General features: G+C 45.8%; 2 protein-coding genes across 2 annotated transcripts; one reads left to right on the top strand and one right to left on the bottom strand.

Moving 5' to 3' along the window:
* SLC6A20 (solute carrier family 6 (proline IMINO transporter), member 20) lies at nt 1-12321 on the top strand. The gene is made up of 11 exons (XM_009076483.1): nt 1-299; nt 4233-4373; nt 5114-5205; nt 5592-5819; nt 7441-7551; nt 7946-8187; nt 9060-9222; nt 9644-9848; nt 10599-10758; nt 11088-11253; nt 12172-12321. Exons 1-11 carry the CDS (start codon nt 179-181, stop codon nt 12319-12321), a joined length of 1779 nt encoding a protein of 592 aa, XP_009074731.1. The 5' UTR covers nt 1-178.
* An 810-nt stretch (nt 12322-13131) lies between these two features.
* SNRPD1 (small nuclear ribonucleoprotein D1 polypeptide 16kDa) lies at nt 13132-16120 on the bottom strand (the record flags this gene model as incomplete). Its single annotated transcript, XM_009076505.1, has 2 exons — nt 13132-13774; nt 15913-16120. Coding segments are annotated over 2 exons (285 nt in total), but the record flags the coding sequence as incomplete, so codon positions are not given.
* Between the last annotated feature and the right edge of the window lie 1245 nt (nt 16121-17365).

Below are 17365 nucleotides of genomic sequence, written 5' to 3'. Positions count from 1 at the left end.
ATGTGCCTGTTAATAAGATTAGTAATTAAAAAGCTTGATAGGAATTGGCAAGCATAGCTCCTCCGCCTTTCCCTCCCCTCCAAGCCAGGCTGGCGTGGAGTCTGAGGCAGGGTTGGCAGAGTACCTGAGGGAGTGAAGGCAGGAAGGCTCTGCTGGAACCTCTGCCTGCAAGAAGGCAATGGAGAAATCTCGGCCGCTATGGGACAATCCTCTGCAGTTTGTTTTCGCCTGCATTTCCTATGCCGTGGGGCTGGGAAATGTGTGGAGGTTTCCATACTTATGTCAGATGTATGGTGGAGGTAAGTGTGGTTTATGTTTCTTGCTTCCCTTGAGAAGTGGTGTGGAAAACTTTAAGTTCAAAAGTATGTTGTTCATGCTAGTGCCCTGTCCACACAACAGGGTCCAGAGCAGAGCAGGAGGTCAGGCTTTCTGTTGGTGTGCAATCTGTTTTATCGCAGCTTTATTTTATGTATTTATAGCAGAAGGCTTTTACCTGACAGCTGCTCCAACAGAGTGGCACACTTTTCCTAAAGTGCAATGGAACAGCAGGAAAGTCCACGTTTTCTGAAAAGATGGAGGTAGACTAAGAGATATAGGCCCACATGGTATTCATTTATTGCTTTTTTGCCCCATTGAACAGCTTTGAAGGCATCAGAAACTAATTCGGTTCCTTGTAGGTTCACCTATGGGGGCTTGGAACATATAGAGAAGGGGAGATGCTTAGGCTGATATAATTTAAGGGTCAGCTGTATAATTGTAAGTTTCTGTCATTAATTTGTTGTCTTTTATACAAAGCCTTACTTTAGATGATGATAGCTTAGCTGCAAATCTGCCTGAAGTTGACTGAAACACCTTAATCAACAGGAATTCCACACCTAAAGCCTCCCAGGAATCTTTGAAAACAGGGAATAAATTGATTTGGGCTCAAAAAAATCCTTTTTTGAAAGTTTATCCTTCTCCTAGGTCCAAACTGAAGAAAGATGATGTCTGTGTTGTATACCAGCCACAGATGTTCTTCCTTAACAATCAAAAGCCAGTTAATTAGATTAATTAAAGGCCAACACTATTAATTGCCTAACAGCCACCACTGATTTGAAGTATCCTTAGAAAGAGCCTCTCTTTATAAGACATCCAAGTTTTAAACTGCTTCTCATACTGCATCTGTTGTCATTGTGTTTGACCCATCTCAGTCTTGCATTAAGGGACATGAGTAGCATCTGCTTCTGGTCTGTTTCTGCATTTTATTCCTTTCAGAATGGAACACTGAGAAGTTAAAGTGCTTTTTGCTTCTTTTATGGATGTTTCCTTGGCTTATAGCTTTACTTGTAAATGCAGATGTGGCAGTAGGAGTTGGTTCATGCTCAGTGAAAAGCCAGCTCAGTGCTGAGGCTGCATCAGAGCTGCCCTGTGGGATCAGGTCAGAAAAATCCAGATAATACAGCCGGTGAAGTGACAGTAGAAGATAGATGCTGCAGTGGCTGAAGCTGTCTTAGAGAGTTCAGACAGCAGAAATTATAGATGTGATGTAATTCTGTGTGTACTCCTCCGCACAGGCATTAAGGGTAAAGGCTTCATGTCTGACACTGATCTCTAGCACAAAGATTAAAATGTGTTTCTGTGCGCAATTAAACTGCACGTGGTTGGTTCACTAGCAGCCTGTCTAGGCAGACATCCTTCAGGACAGCAAAACTCAGACAGTTTGGGAGCTTTGTGTGGTGCTTTTGTCCAACTGTCTGTATTGTAGTAGGTGGTGAAAATTGTCTGAAATGTACCAAAACTGGAACACTTGATTAGCTTGAAATGAGATTAAGTAAACTTCCCTGCTCATTGCAGTGGGGGCTGGACTAGACGACCTTTAAAAGGTCCCTTCCAACTCAAACTATTCTATGATACACCCAAGTATTTTCTGAAAAGCATGTTTTTATAAATTTTTCCATTATGTTCTTCATTATCTTTCTCTTTCCTGGTTAAATTTTCCAGGGGAAAGGCAACTCTTTCTACTGTGAAATTAAAATTCCTGACAGGAGGTTTTACTTTGCTTAATTGCTTTTTTTTTTTCCACTGTCCTCTTAAAAAGGATTCTGTAGCTTTCCAGGGTTCTGCAAAACCCACACATACAGATCACAGTTTCAAGAATTTAAAAGCTGGATATGCTAGGCTCTGGGATTAGGGAGGAATGCCAGCAACTGCTTGTTTGGTTTTTTTTCCTTAGAAAAGCATCGAGCCAGTCCCTGTCCTGCCCAGCAGAGCAATGGGGCCCTTATCACAGGTGATACTCATAGGCAGTATTTGCAGAGTTTATAGCTGTCTTTCTGCTCATAAGCAGATTGCCTCCTTCTCCTTGCTCTCCTCCAGACAGCACGCCCTGAGCAGAGCAAGGAGGTCAAACCTTGTAGGTGCAGTTATTCTGACCCCAAGCAGGCTGGGCCAGGCTGAAAGAAGACTGCCTACAGCAGGGCTCAGCGGCACTCAGCCCTGAGCACCAGGCAGGATGGTGAGCAGAGGCAAGGGTGCCAATGGCCAAGCCTTGAGCAGGCTCAGGGCACACTCCACGTTTTGCCGGCTGTAGGGATCTGTCCGGGGGCTGGTTTTTGCAGACAGTTGGCATCACAGGGTGCAACGCCCAGTGTAAATGAGCAGGAAGTTCAGTGGAGGTGTGCTGATTCACAGCGGATACAGAGCTGGTTCATGTAGCTCCCCTGAGTCACTTGCATGAGACGTTTTGGTTCTACCCCTTAGGAAGAGTAGTATTGGAAGCAAGATCTGCATGCAAACAGGATACAGAGTAAGGGGCAGGGGGCTTAGCCCCGGCACCCCCAGCTGTGAGGGGACATTGGGGTGAAGAACAAGCCTGAAGGCATTCCTCCTCCTTGCAAGGTGGCGAAGTCAATGCCAAGCATATGGCAACAGCAGCTGTGAGGGCTGAAGAGCCTTCTCAAAGGACCTAATGCTGATTTCCCCCTGTGGCACATGGCAAAACTCTTCTGGGTTGGTGCTGGCAGCTCTCACTCCCGGCACAGAGCAGCTGCGGGAGCTCTTAAACCTCTGACAGCTCCCTTGCAGCATAGGAAGTTATCTAACAGAGTAACAAAGGGGTTGTTAATAACAAGAAGGCTGGGAGGTGGGAAATTAATTCCCAGAATAAACCGGATTATTGCTCAGTGTTTATTTCCAGTTCTTTGCCTCAGTCGCTGCCTGGAGTTCATTCCTCCGCAGTGCTGCACAGACCCCATTGCAAGGAATGTTAATGCCACAGATTAAATCCTAAATAAGAGATATTTACGTAAATATTTTGGCTTGCTGTAAAAAGGGAAGCAGGGAAGCCTTCACAAAAATCCAGCTTTTGACTCAGCAGCTCTTTCTGAAGTGAGCCCCAAGTCGAGTACAAGGATTTTATTTTTTTCAGGCAGAAATTTAAGGCAAAACACATCCAGGATGCCAAGTGAGAAGGTCCTTTCCCCTCCCTTGCTGTCAGCCTGCCCTTTCCTGCTGCTCCTCTTCCATAGAAGCATACCTGTGGCTCTCCATGTGGGATGAAGCAGAACTGAGCAGCCCCATGCAGGAGGAGAGCGTGTGCCTCTGTCCCAGGGGCTGCTCCCGCAGGTGGGATCCTGTGGGAAAAACTTTCATCCCTTTGCTGGCGCTTGTGGGCTCAGCATGGGGGTTTGGGAGCTTTTTGGCTTGTTTTTTTTGTGGGTCTTTTTAAGCCAGGCCAGACTTCAGTATGTAACTCAGAACTCTCAATTTGACATGGACGTTGCTGTTACTTTTCCCCTGAGCACTTTGGCTGTGCCGCAGAACACCCCACATAAAGTAAATCTTTCCCTTGTTCCCTTTCTCTCATTATCGTTTACAAGGTTTGCCTGGTGGTTAGTTACCCTTTAACAGTTTCAGCCCCGAACATTGCTCAAACTGCCCGCGAAGCATCTGGGCAGCCCTGCCACACTGGAGTGGCGACCAACACAGTTTAACAGCAAAAATCTCAGCTTTGCCAAGTCCCTGCGGAAAATTCCCTGTGCCCAGGTAGTCTGCCACCCACCAGCCTCTGGGACACCACCTGAAACCCTGTGACACGTCCTTCAAGGCTGACTCAGAACACGAGGTGCCTGGACAGGACCCAGACCCAGCTCCTGGGACACTGACGGCGTGATCTGAACACAAATAGGGCGATGTGGTGTATATTTTACTGCTGATCTGCTGAAGGCTGACTGTTATTTATTTTTTCCTTGCAGGTGGTTTTCTGATCCCATACCTTATCATGCTGATTGCTGAGGGAATGCCACTGCTCTACTTGGAGCTGGCTGTGGGGCAGCGTATGCGTCAGGGCAGCATCGGCGCCTGGAAAATAATAAGCCCCTACCTCTGTGGTGTTGGTATGTTTTCAGTTTTCATCTTTATTTTCCAGCACACAGGGAACATGGATGATTTTTGAATGGAGAGCTTTGTCTTTCAGAGAAGAAACCATTAGGGAGCTGGAGTTTTACTGGGTCTCACCAGGTTGAGCAAAGCCAGACATCTCATGACGTGTTTATCCTGTCTCTCCCAAAGCATTGGGACCAGACCCAGCTCGCTGTGTTGGGTCCCAGAACTCAGAGGTGTGAGGCCCAACTGCTCTCAGGCAGGCTGCCAAAATCATGGTGTGAAGGCCAATGCTCAACCCAGCCCCTGGAGCAGCCTGCACTGGGCTTTGACCCCAAAAGCACCTTCTCAATTAGCTCAACATGAGTGATAAAGTGGTGCCTTAATTTCCTACCATTGCTGTCTACCATTTACCAATGTCCACTTTTAGCTACATTATTATGTCATTAAATCACCCTGATAACCCAAGCTGTCATTAATTCACATACATATACATTTTATTTTTAATGATACATTGACTATTCACCCTCCCCAGGGGCTAAAGTATAAAATCCAGTGCAGGACAATCCTGGCAGGATGAGGAGGAGGAGATTGCTTCAGTGGCTGGGATGTGCCTTTTGGACATGGCTGTGCAGCAGCAAAGTCTCTCCTGCATCAGCCACAGTGGTGCCACCCCCATACCCACCACGTGTTACGGGACCCTGAGCATTTTAGGATTTTGCTGCTGACCAAGTGCCTCCCTCTATATCTGCAGGTGTTGCCAGTGTTGTTGTCTCATTTTTCCTCTCCATGTACTACAACGTGATCAATGCCTGGGCCTTCTGGTACCTCTTCCACAGCTTCCAGGTGCGTGGGCACCCAACAGCACAGTTAGGCCCTGCTGTGGCCATGGAGGGTTGTGGAGGCTTTGCGTTGGTGCTGGATGTTGCACAGCACTATTGTCAGCTGGGGAGAGGAGATGAAGAGGTGTCAAAAGCTCCAGAAACCCTTGCAGAGCTTTTCTGGAGGGAAAAGTGAGGCAGTGCTATCCCCTTCCACAGGCTCCCTAGGAGCATTGTGGTGTCTTCTCACCATGAAATGCAGGTCAAGGCCCCGTGATGCATTGGTGGCCAGGGTGTCCTGCATCCTGGAATGGGTCTGTCTGATGGCAGGGAAGAGGTTTGGCCCTGGGGGAGGGAAATGGAGAGGGCCATACTGACAGCTGTCACTCACCCTGTGCCTCTCCCTCCCAGGACCCCTTGCCATGGGCCACCTGCCCCCTCAACAGCAACCATACTGGCTATGAGGAGGAGTGTGAGAAGACGTCGTCCACCCAGTACTTCTGGTACCGGCAGACCCTGAACATCTCTCCATCACTGGAGACAAGTGGCAGTGTGCAGTGGGAACAGGCACTCTGCCTGACACTGGCTTGGCTAGTGGTCTACCTCTGCATCCTCCGCGGCACCGCATCCACTGGCAAGGTGAGAGGTGGGCACAGCCCAGCTGAGCCTGGGGAGGGTGTGGGGAGGGTAAACGAGTGCTGAAAGACCATGGATGCTGTTACTTGGGGTGAAGGCATCTCCCCCTGAGCAGTGAGTTCTGCTGCCTCTGCTGTCCTGTCAAGTGGTAATTGACAAAGGCTCAACCAAGACACTGAGTGACATTAAAAATTAGTCCGGAAAAGTCCTTCAAATGCAGCCACATCTGCTGCAAAATCAGTTGCCAGGCTGCTGGCCCTGAGAGAAGCCATCGGCCACAGCAGAGCCATGTCAGGAGATGTCTATTCCTCAGTCTTTGCAACAAAAAAAAGACATCTACTGGACATTTTTGCTCTTATTCACAGCAGAAATTATAAGGAAGTGGGGAGGAAAACCCCAATGTCCCAGCTGAGCCTGCACTAAGCAGCAAGCTGAGGGCTGTAATCCCCAAATCGTCTTAGCTGAACACAGAAAGCCAAGAGACTGTAAACTAAGAATAACCTCTTAAACTTGCTGCAACTGGCTTTGGGGGCAAAAAAAGAAAGAAAGAAATAGACAAGGAGCACTGGAACAGCATCATGTAGGCAGGATCTTGTCGGGGGAGTCCTGGGGGCTTCCCTGGCATCCTTTCTGCAGGTACAGCAGCAGGTTTGGGCAGTGAAGCTGCTGCATCGCCAGGTGTGTAACAAGGAAATGCAGATGTTGACTGGAAGAACACGCAGGTGCAAATAGGAGGAATATTTGGGAATTACCCAGCTGATTCTCTTCAAAAGAGCTTGGGAAGGCATTTTTTTTGCAAGTTAGTTTTTATATAAGTTTCTGAGCCATTGGGGTACATCCCAGCATTTCAAAAAAAAAAAAAAACTTATATAAGTTTCTGAGCCATTGGGGTACGTCCCAGCATTCCAAAAAAAAAAGGTGTTTGGATTCTCCTTTCTTGTTTCTTTGTTGGGTTTTTTTGGTAGGGTTTTTGGGGGGGGTTTGTTTTTTTGTTGGTTTTTTTTTCTTACTGCAAGGTTTGTTTGATTTTGTTTATTTTTTTTGCTTTTTCCAACATGAAGATTGAATATTTAGATTCCAATTCATGGGAGTGATCAAAAAGACAACAGGAAAAAAGATTTAATTCCCACCATCCCCCATTTGGGTTACATTAAATGAAAGTCTTTTTCACATCTGAATTAAATAGTTTTATTCAAGTTTGATCACCTTTTATGAGGTCTCCTTGCTTTCCTTCCACAGCAAATGATGAATCACCTTTGCCTAATGAGTTAGTTGAGTTAGTTGAGTTAGTTGAGTTAGTTGAGATAGATGCAAACTGATGTTACTCTACTAAAAGCTGCAGAACTGAGTTTGTAAATGCTGCAGATATTTTAGATTTTGTTCTTATTTTTCCAGTCAAAGAGAAGACCCTGGGAACAGTAGCACAGGTCTTTATAATTTATAAACTTGTTTCCTAAAGCATAAATCTAAAGTTAGAGTTTTCTGAAAATAATTTTAAACTATTAATACATGATAAAAAACACAATAATGGAAATTGTTTATGTAAAGTAACTGAGACTGATCATAGCGGATTAGCTTTGCCTTCTGTATTCTTTAGACCATGGTATTTCCCTTCCTTCCTCAGGTTGTCTATATAACAGCCTCTTTGCCATACTGTGTTCTCATCATATACCTCATCAGAGGATTAACACTTCATGGTGCTGTGAATGGGCTCATCTACATGTTCACACCAAAGGTACAGAAAACCTGTATTGAATTGTTCATGAAATGTTATTAGGTACTGAATGTGTAGGTTTTTGAAAAGTGGTGATGCTCCTTTTCCTTATATTGTATTTTTGCAGCAGTAGTGTAGGTCAGGCAGTTGGAAACCCCTTCTAGGAGTGGCTGGAGGCTGTTCTGCCACAGTGACCATAAGCTGCTTGTTTTCTCCTGCAGAAAAAGACCTACCCATTAGCATAACCTATAGCATGTTGCTTTTAGATGGAGCAGCAACCCTGCCCCAAAACACCTCTGAACTAAAACAGGTGCACAAAGAGACCCATCCCTGTCGCTGTCCCCATCCTTGCTGGCTGAAGGGGCAGTGCTAGGAATCCGTATGTAGCTTCATGCTCTTGCATCTGGCTTTGCAGCTGGAGCAACTCTCAAACCCCAAGACATGGATCAGTGCTGCCACGCAGATCTTCTTCTCCCTGGGCCTAGGCTTTGGCAGCCTCATTGCCTTTGCCAGCTACAACGAGTCCAGCAACAACTGTGAGAGGCATGCAATCATTGTCTCGCTGATCAACAGCACCACCTCCATATTTGCCAGCATCGTCACTTTCTCCATCTATGGCTTCAAGGCGACCTTTAACTACGAGAGCTGTATAAACAAGTAAGAGCCTGGTGTTTCAGTGTGAGCCATTCTGGGGCAGGTGAGAGGGGAGGTAAATAAATAACAGCACGCAGCACTGCCAGCACTGGGGCCAGCACAGCCCCAAGAGCAGAGCTGTTGCTGCTCTAATAAACCTAATGGAGCTATTTGAAGCGATGAAGCCTGAGATGAAAGGTCAGAGCGACTTGCCTTTTGGCACCTGGGTGCTGCTTCCAGGCACAGGCCTGGTCAAGAGGATGAGTTTGCCTGGGCAAGTCACAGAGTCACTGTTCCCCGTGGTCAGGTCCTGGCATGTGCTCCGGGGAGGTGGGGTGGGGGCTGATTAATTAAATGCATTGATGCTCAGATCTCCCCATTTAAGACTAAGCGCTGAGCCAGGAGCTCAGTCTCCTCGGCTGTGATGGTCTGGAGGTGCCCAGCAGACTGCAGGATTGTGTCCCAAAGCAAGTTTGATGCAGTCCCTGGCACAGCACCCGTGGCAGTTACACTTTTACTCGTATTTTTACAGCTTTCAGTCTATCTGCTGATCAAAGAGGAAACCAAGCTGCTAGTCTGTGCTCATTGACAAAAGGCTCGTTAAGTTGGTGGGGTGTGGATGTGAGATCGAAGGGCAAAGGGAAATTTTTTGCACTGGCCAGCACCCAAAATACCTGCCTGGGAGCAGCAGTGTGGGCACAGGAGCTGCTCCCTCCAAAGCACAGATGCATGTGAGGTTGCCTGTGTCCCAACACTATGCTGGAAGTGCTGCAGCTCTCTCACCCAGGGAGGCTGTAGCCCTGGGGCCAGCAGGGCACCCCCACATGGGGGCCGATGGAGAAGGGGATGAAGTGTCCTGGGCCTGAAAGCCATTACTTTGCTGTAACCTTTCCCAGGGTGATCCTGCTGCTGCTGAATGCATTTGACCTGGAAGAAGGCTCTTTAACAGCAGACAACCTCAATGAGATGAAAGAGTACCTCATGGCCACTTACCCGCAGGAATATGCCCAGTTAGCACCACAGATTAAAAACTGCAGTTTAGAAGCTGAGCTGGACACGGTGAGTCTCCACTTTGTGCTGTCTTGTTTCCTCCCACTGACCACAGGCAGCCCCTTAGCCCCATGTGAGGAGATACCTGACCAAGGGCTGGAGATCATGCCTGCATCTCAGGATGGGGCAAGGATCTCATTTGGGTTATTAGCAACTGAGCTGGGGAGCAGTGCAGTTGCACTGCTGGCTCTGGCTGTGGAACAGGTCACAAAGGTTTAGACCAAATCCTTTTTTTGCTACAAGTGACACTAGACCAGTTTCTGTGCAGCTTGAATAAACTGCTGAAAATCTCATCTGCCTTTACTTGCAAAGCCTCCACCATAGGTGTATTTTGTCATGACACAGAGTCACTCTCTTATGTCCATCTTGTGTCCTTTATTGAGCTGAGGAGCTGCCTGTAACTCACTCTTCCCTCACTTCTCTCTGGTAGGCTGTCCAGGGAACAGGACTGGCATTTATAGTCTATTCTGAAGCTATCAAAAACATGGAGGTGCCCCAGCTGTACTCTGTGCTCTACTTCTTCATGCTGCTGATGCTGGGCATTGGCAGCATGCTGGGAAACACTGCTGCTATCCTCACACCACTGACCGACAGCAGAGTCATTGCTGCCCGTTTCCCCAAGGAGGTGATCTCGGGTAAGTGCCCACCGTGTGTGTGTGTGTGTGTGTGTGTGTGTGTGTAACAGCTTCAGTATCCCAATGCCTTTGGGAGACCCTCTCTGCCCTCGGGTGGAGCAGGGAATATCAAATATGCTGCTGGAAGGGTTTCCCTGCCCTTGTGAAATCCTGCCCAGCCTGTACAGCACTTTCCCTCAGGAGATCCCAAAGCACTAGGGAATGATGGCTCTTTATTTTACAGGCTTTCCAACGCACCCCAGCTCCTTCACACTGGTGTCTACTGGCCAGTGACACTAAAAGGGCCAGGACAAATGTCAGGATACTTGCAGCGAGTGGCTCTTCAGTCACAGCATCACAATACCTACTGTGAGCCACTGCAGTCTTTGACCAAAAGTAGCATGTGCTCCTGTTTGGGCATGGAAATCATTTGTCCCACCTTAAAACCTGTTTTAGCTAGATGCCCATCAGCCACAGCAGATGCTGCATGCACATGTGACAAGGCTACAGCCAAGACTTGGTGTTTTGACCATTTCTGGGGTGATGTGCCGTGACTATGCAGGTCTAAGGAGCAGCATAAGGACACACCAGCACAGTCACACATGCACAGAGACAAGTCTTCTCCAAGGGGAAAAAAAAATTATCCTTCTCTTCAGAGTCTTTTGCTCAGCAAAAATCCCACCAGCCATTTAGTCACAAGAAGTATGACATTTCCCCCCCCAAAATTAAAGTTTCAGGTGTCACAGCAGAGTCCCCATTTTGTCCATGCAGGTGTTGTGTGTTTCATTAACTGTGTGATTGGCCTAATCTTCACCATGGAGGCTGGAAATTATTGGTTTGACATATTCAATGACTATGCAGCCACCCTCTCATTGCTGCTCATTGTGCTGGTAGAAACCATTGCTGTGTGTTACATCTACGGGATAAGAAGGTAAAAGCTTGAACCCTCCTTTTTTTTGCAGTGGGATAGCTGGGGGAGTAGCTGCAGGCAAAGTCATGCAGGACCAAGAATAAAAATACCCCCACGGGCTAAATGTTTCTCCTGTGCTGTAGTATCAGCAAGGTGATGAGCAACCTGGTCTAGTGGGGAGGTGTCCCTGCCCATGGCAGGGCAGGCTGAGACTGGATTCTCTTTAAGGTCCATTCCAACCCCTTAACATTCTATGATTCTGTGCTTTTTGAAGTAACTCAAAACAAGGTATTGATTAAACATGTGCAGCTGTTCTTAAAAAATACGTGTGTTTATTTTTTTAAACACAGATTTGAGAAAGATCTTTACACCATGATTGGACGCAAGCCAAACTGGTATTGGAAAATTATGTGGGCTTTTGTCAGTCCTCTGCTAATTATAAGCCTATTTATATTTTACATCACCGACTACATCCTTACAGGAACGTTGCAATACCAAGCATGGGATGCCACACAGGTAAAATAATTTTGGTTGGGGGTTTTCGTGGTTTTTAAACTTTCCTTACTTCCTGCAAGCATACAGCCTTCCTTCCTAACTACACTGTTCCACAAAACTGCCTTCTGAAAGCAAGCAGCTGGAGTCAGGGCCATCCCTTGATTTCATGGAAAGGAAAAGCGGGGAAAACTCGACCTAGTGATGCTGCAATGTTTCTGTAAAATCAGCTATTTTCCCTCTATGATCTTAATTAACCCCTCTTCATATGGTAAAATTTTATTCATGATTAAGACCCTGTATCTTTAAAAACACACTTTTAAAAAATACTCTAAAAGTGTATTACTTTGAACAAAATCAGTGGTATTTTAACAGAACTAAGCTGCTGCTGGAATGGTTTTTGTAATTTCCATACAGATATTTCTTTATGCCAGACCACTTTTGCATAAATACTGAACTGCGTATTTACCACAGAGGAATTACTACTGGCACTGATTTCATAACCTTTTGTAGAATTGTTCCCATCACACAGAACAAAGTACATAATTGTTTCCATGCCATGGCCAATTTGGGACCCAGGGCAGGTCTGGCCTGTTGACTGTGTGTCAGCATGAGCCCACAGGCTCCAGGAGAGGAACACAGAGGCCTGACAGAGGTCAGGGCCCAGACATCTCATTAAGGAACACCAATCAAGCCAAAACCTGCTCTTTACCAAAGCTTGCAGAAGTTTTCCTCAATCTTCTTGTCAGCAGCTCTGTTTTTGTTAATTTTCAGTGCCTATGTCTGGACAAAGAACAGCACCAAGGGCAGTCGTGGGTTGCTCCAGCCTGTAACTCACTGCTCCTCACACCCCCCGTTTAGATACATATGTACAGCTTTGCTCCTGACCTGACTCCAGGACACTTAAAACCACAGATACAACAGTATTTCTCTCCCTTGCAGGGGCAGCTGGTGACAAAGGACTACCCAGGCTATGCCCTCGCCGTGATCGGGCTGCTGGTGGCAGCATCCACCATGTGCATACCCCTGGGGGCACTAGTGACTTTTATAAGGAAGAGACTGAAGAGGGAAAAAGTTTCAACTGTTGCATGAACGCTGACAGCTGGATTTGGGAAGACCTTACCCCCGTCATCAGTGACTGGGCACTTCTGGAAGACAGCAGCAACCATTATTTGTAGCAGCTATTTATAGAGTTGAGACTGGTGGGTGCTATATTGACCAAAAAGTGCTCTTGGGAGGTTCCACAATGGTTTGGGGAAAAAAACAAAAAGCTCCTCTGTAACAAGATGAAGCTTTAAAATGGCCTCTCTAAGAGAGGGGGAAAGCAGAAGAGCAGCTCACAAAATGCTAGCTAGCACAAATTAACCAGCGTATCAGCCCATTGCACAACGTTAGGTAATTCTTTTCCACTCTGTTGTAGCACTGCCTGTGTGGAAACATGAGAAACCAACTAAGCATGTTCCTGCACCAAAGTACCAGCAAATACCCTTAAGCCTTCAAGACAGCCACACTTGAGCACGAAGGATATTGGAAATGACATCTGTATTTCACCAATAGATGAAACTGCTGAAGTCTGGCAATGAGAATGTGATAATCCCTTTCCTAAATGGGAGAAACCAGTAGGATGGTATTGGGAGATAAATGTAGCCAACATTGCTTATTTCATACTTATGTCCAGAAAAGCAGTTTATATACGTCTATATGCACACATAGATATGAGCTGTACAAGTTCTCTCACCTCCAGAAGAAGTAAGCTTCCAATTCCAGTACGTAACTGTGCACTGTGCTGTACTTTGTATTTTCTAGGGATGCACTTTAAGTACACTAGAAGCTATTTGTGATACAGCTGCTTTATGAGCCCCACCCAAACAAGAGTATGCCATATAATTAGCTTTGACAAAGTTCATATCCAGGTATTCTTTAATCATCAGATGTAACAATCCAGCAGTTCCATGGACCTGGTTAATTTCTCTACGTGAATGTTTTATAAAGAAAGCAACGTTTAAATTGTAAGCTTCATGTAATAGAAAACATTAAAATTATACCTATGAACTTTAAAAGGTCACTCTGAAGAACAACATTAGAGACACTCATGGGACGTGGGTTCTTAATACAGTGTCTTAACTATGTAACCATTAGAAGACGGCAAGTGCCTGTTATAAAAGAGGGATTAATTTCAAACACTGTTAAAGCACAAAAGCACAAGTCTCTCGTTCTGGAGCAAAACCCAAGAGGCAGTTGTACAGCCTTTGGGGGGGCAAAATCTTGACAACCAACTCCACCCAGTCCTGCTTAGTCTGCAACAGCCACTAGATACAGGACACACTGGCCTCCCTCCCCAGACTTCGCTAACAGAGGAAAGACAACCTTGTCACATTTCAGTTTATTAAAAATGGATACCATAAACAAGACCTGTACAAAAAAAATCCGAAATTGCCCAGAATTTGTAACAGTTGCGCGATGAGAAGTTATCGTCTTGGGCCTCCTCTTCCTCTTCCACGGCCTCGGCCTCTGCCACGGCCTCTGCCGCGGCCTCTTCCAGCAACTTAGCAGGTAAAAGAAAAAGGATAAATCAAGTGAGACCTAGGGATACTTTCATTTTGATTAAAACATTCTGTATCAAGCATAAACACCATACTGCTTCCCTGTGAGGAGACACTAATGCAGTCATTGAGTCTGTTACAATGCTCAGTAAGTTCCAGGCAGTACTTCTGTCTTTTGTGTTAGGTTTCTTGGTACACAACCTCCACAGGTTACTGTCTGTCCTTGGCTTCACTGCAGAAAACAAGAGGATATAACAGCTGGCTACTCCCAAGTGCTAGGGTAAGTCTGACAGGGAACTAGGATTCCTCTTTTTTCATATACTTTTTAGAGGGAAATACAGATTTTATCGCAGTGTGAGATTGCCAAGCTCACCCGTTCTCAGGCACCATTTTGAAAGGATCCCACCACCCAACAGCTCCTACTGTTTCCAATGGTGCCTCTGCCCAAGGTCTTGGATGTGCTCCCAATTTTAATTCCTGCTATTTAATGGTAAAGGGAAGACAGAATCACAGGATCATTCAGGCCACAAGCAATAGCTGAAGGTCATATGATCTATATGGTGATAACATGCCATTGCATCCCTTTCTCCTAAAGAAACATGACCCCACCAGGCTGCAAGACTGCCATATAAACTTTAGGAATTACTGGTTCATTTCAAACACATTGTGAGTGCAGGGCTCAGAAAGGTACTAAAACTTCTGTGGAAGTGGGTGGCTGGGTACGAGACACACTAGCACCCACATTCAAGGTGCAGGCTGTGACAATTATTCTGGTATTGGCATTAGAAATGCAGCAGAGACACAGGACAATGTGACAGAAGCAAGGTGTCATTTTTTTACGGGTGATAGTCAGACTCTCTAAAATCCACAGAAGCATCGACACCTGACTAAACGACAACAGCACGTGCATCAGTGGACTCAAGGCACGCGCACACACACCTCAGCCACCATCCTGCCTTCCCTGACAATTTCACCTGCCAAAGGACTGACCATGTGTAATGTGCTTTTGCAGCCCAAGGGCATTTATGGATTAAGGCAAAGCACAGCACAACACAGCTGTGGTCAGCATGCTTCCAGGTGCTAAAGATGCAAGGAGCACCAAATGCAGTTAACTGGGGCTATCACAGCTGCTTCCCTCAAAGTTAACAGGAAGCATGGATGCTCTTGTTCACATCACATCGTGATGTTCAGGAAAAGAGCAATCCAACCTCATTTCTCCATGATTGCTTTTAAGGGACACGAGAGGAACAAAATCCCCTGAGGAGCTTTATCCTTATCCTCTGTAATGACAGCAGCCTTGGTGCCTCCTGCACTTGGTGATGCACACCCAAATACTTAAACACTAATTACAGGAGAAATGGTGCAACATCGTTTTAGAGCACAATTAGCTTTTGCTTACAGCTTCCTATTTTAAAAACCACACAGATTAACCACTGGGCAAAATATATACTGCCACACATTTTTTGGGGCTTACTGGATATTCATCTTTCATAGTGTGGATTACTCCTGAATTACTCTCTGTACTGTTCAGCTTCTAAGCATAGCTTTTGCTCAACAGCCTTTTGAAACAGAAGCTCCAGGAAGAGCACAGAGTGGAACACTACTGGAAGCCAAAGCTAGAGATCTGTTCACTGGAATACAGGCTAGACTCCCTCAGATTCTCCAGTCTCTCCAACTCAGTTCTCTGAGACAGATTATTTCTACCCACCACTAAGTGAAATTTCAGTGAACCATTCAGCACTGTTGAGACACTGTTCTGTACTTTGTTGTTAGGCTATGTGAAGCTCCCCATACAAACTGCGGAGACACAGCAGACACTCAAGAGAAGAGGAAGTGTAAATCTCTGGTGCCAACTGTGACCCTGAGATAGGTTAAGGCTTACTCAGCTGAAAAACATTTGCATTTTTAAAAACAGATGGGTAAAAAGCCATACACATAATTTCACATGACCAATATGCTCTGCAGATGCCAAGAAGGTGGGCAGGGCAGACTGAGCCACTGCAGTATCAAACCCTCAAAGAGGAAGGAACCAGATGCCAAACACAGACATTAAGACACTCAAATCTGATGTCTTCAGATTCAGGGGACTAAAATGCATATAAAAGCAGAACAGACACAGACTGGGAAAGCATAAACTAACCTGCTTCTCTTTTCTTGGATTTGACTTTTGGCTCAACATCCACCAGCAAAGTATCCAGAGGCAAACTGTCTGGCAGAATGAAGTATCGGATGTTATTCCCACGAATACTCAGCGTCTCCAGCTGTACAGGTTCTCTGTTCTTCAGGGTCATTTTCACTGCTTTGAGATGCGTGTTCATACTGACATCCACTCCTGAAACAACACAACCCTCATTTTAGGGATGAGAGCCTTTATGATGGTCCCTTGTCTCCTACCTTGAAGCATGCATATGCTGTTCATTAACATCTGCTTCTGCCATTCACTAATTAATTCAGCCTCTGAGTGAAACTGCCTTTTTGCCCTCTTCAATTATGCCAAGTTATCAATTGCTGCCTCATTGCTAGAGAGCTTTATATAGGTCCTGACAATAGCCACTTTGTAAATCGTTAGAACAACTCCTCTGAACAACAAATTAATGGCTGCATATTATAGAAGTCTAATACTAGTCTTTACTCCTTTAAAAAGAAGTAAAACAAACCTCGGAGGAGGAAAAATAACTTGGATCATTTCTTCTTTCTGTAAGCCTTAGGAAAATCCAACCACCAAATCAACATTTATTTTCTGATAAAATACATCCAGTACCACAGTGGCATCTTCTGTGGAAGTACACAAAATACACTGCTGCAAGGAACAGCCACTGTGGTTACACTGTCTGGGAACAGACACTCTGCAAGTGCCGTACGGAATCCGTGCTGTGCTGTGCATAATCCCAAACTGGATAAACATCTCACTTGGATGCATATGTTGAATAACAGTCATGAGAAGAAATTTAGGAAAAAACCACCAAGTTTTCGTTTTGCACATCGTAAGTTTTGTGTGGGATGTGATCTCCAACTATGAAGATCAGAATGAGAGCAACTTTTTCAGGTCAAAAACACAAAGCAGAAGGTTGAAATGCGGTTTACAAACAGCTGCTAATACAGTGACAGGGCACCCATGGGAGCAAAATTTTGATGTGTTTAAACCTCTGTACAAAATTAACCGTCAGATGTCTTACCAAGGTGAGTAACACAAGTGAGCACCAGGCCTGAACCAGAACCACCAGTCTGGTGTGCTTATTCCCTGTATTTTTCTGTCCTGTCCCTTCCTTCTAGATTTCACACAGCTCTCTTGACACCTGCACTCCACCTGGCCCAGCCCCTTGGTTCATGTGAGATGCATTACATGAAACTTGCCCCTTCATCCCAGCCCCTGCTCCTCCCAACCTACACACCGGGAGGAAGAGGAGATTGTGCAACCTGCTGATGGCACAGCAATTATGGACACAGTTCACAAACCACTGCAGAGGGGAGACTGCAGTTTTAGAAATATAGACTGCATTCCAAAGTTTTCACAGGTTCTTAGCAGAAAATGAGAGAGGCTTTATTCGACAATTAAGGCTGAAGGAGCAGTGAGGTCAGGAGACAAGCAGTGT

The sequence above is a fragment of the Acanthisitta chloris genome, unplaced genomic scaffold, assembly GCF_000695815.1.
Source record: "Acanthisitta chloris isolate BGI_N310 unplaced genomic scaffold, ASM69581v1 scaffold10810, whole genome shotgun sequence".
In the NCBI taxonomy this organism is placed as follows: domain Eukaryota; kingdom Metazoa; phylum Chordata; class Aves; order Passeriformes; family Acanthisittidae; genus Acanthisitta; species Acanthisitta chloris.
This window is presented reverse-complemented; position numbering and strand designations above follow the sequence as displayed.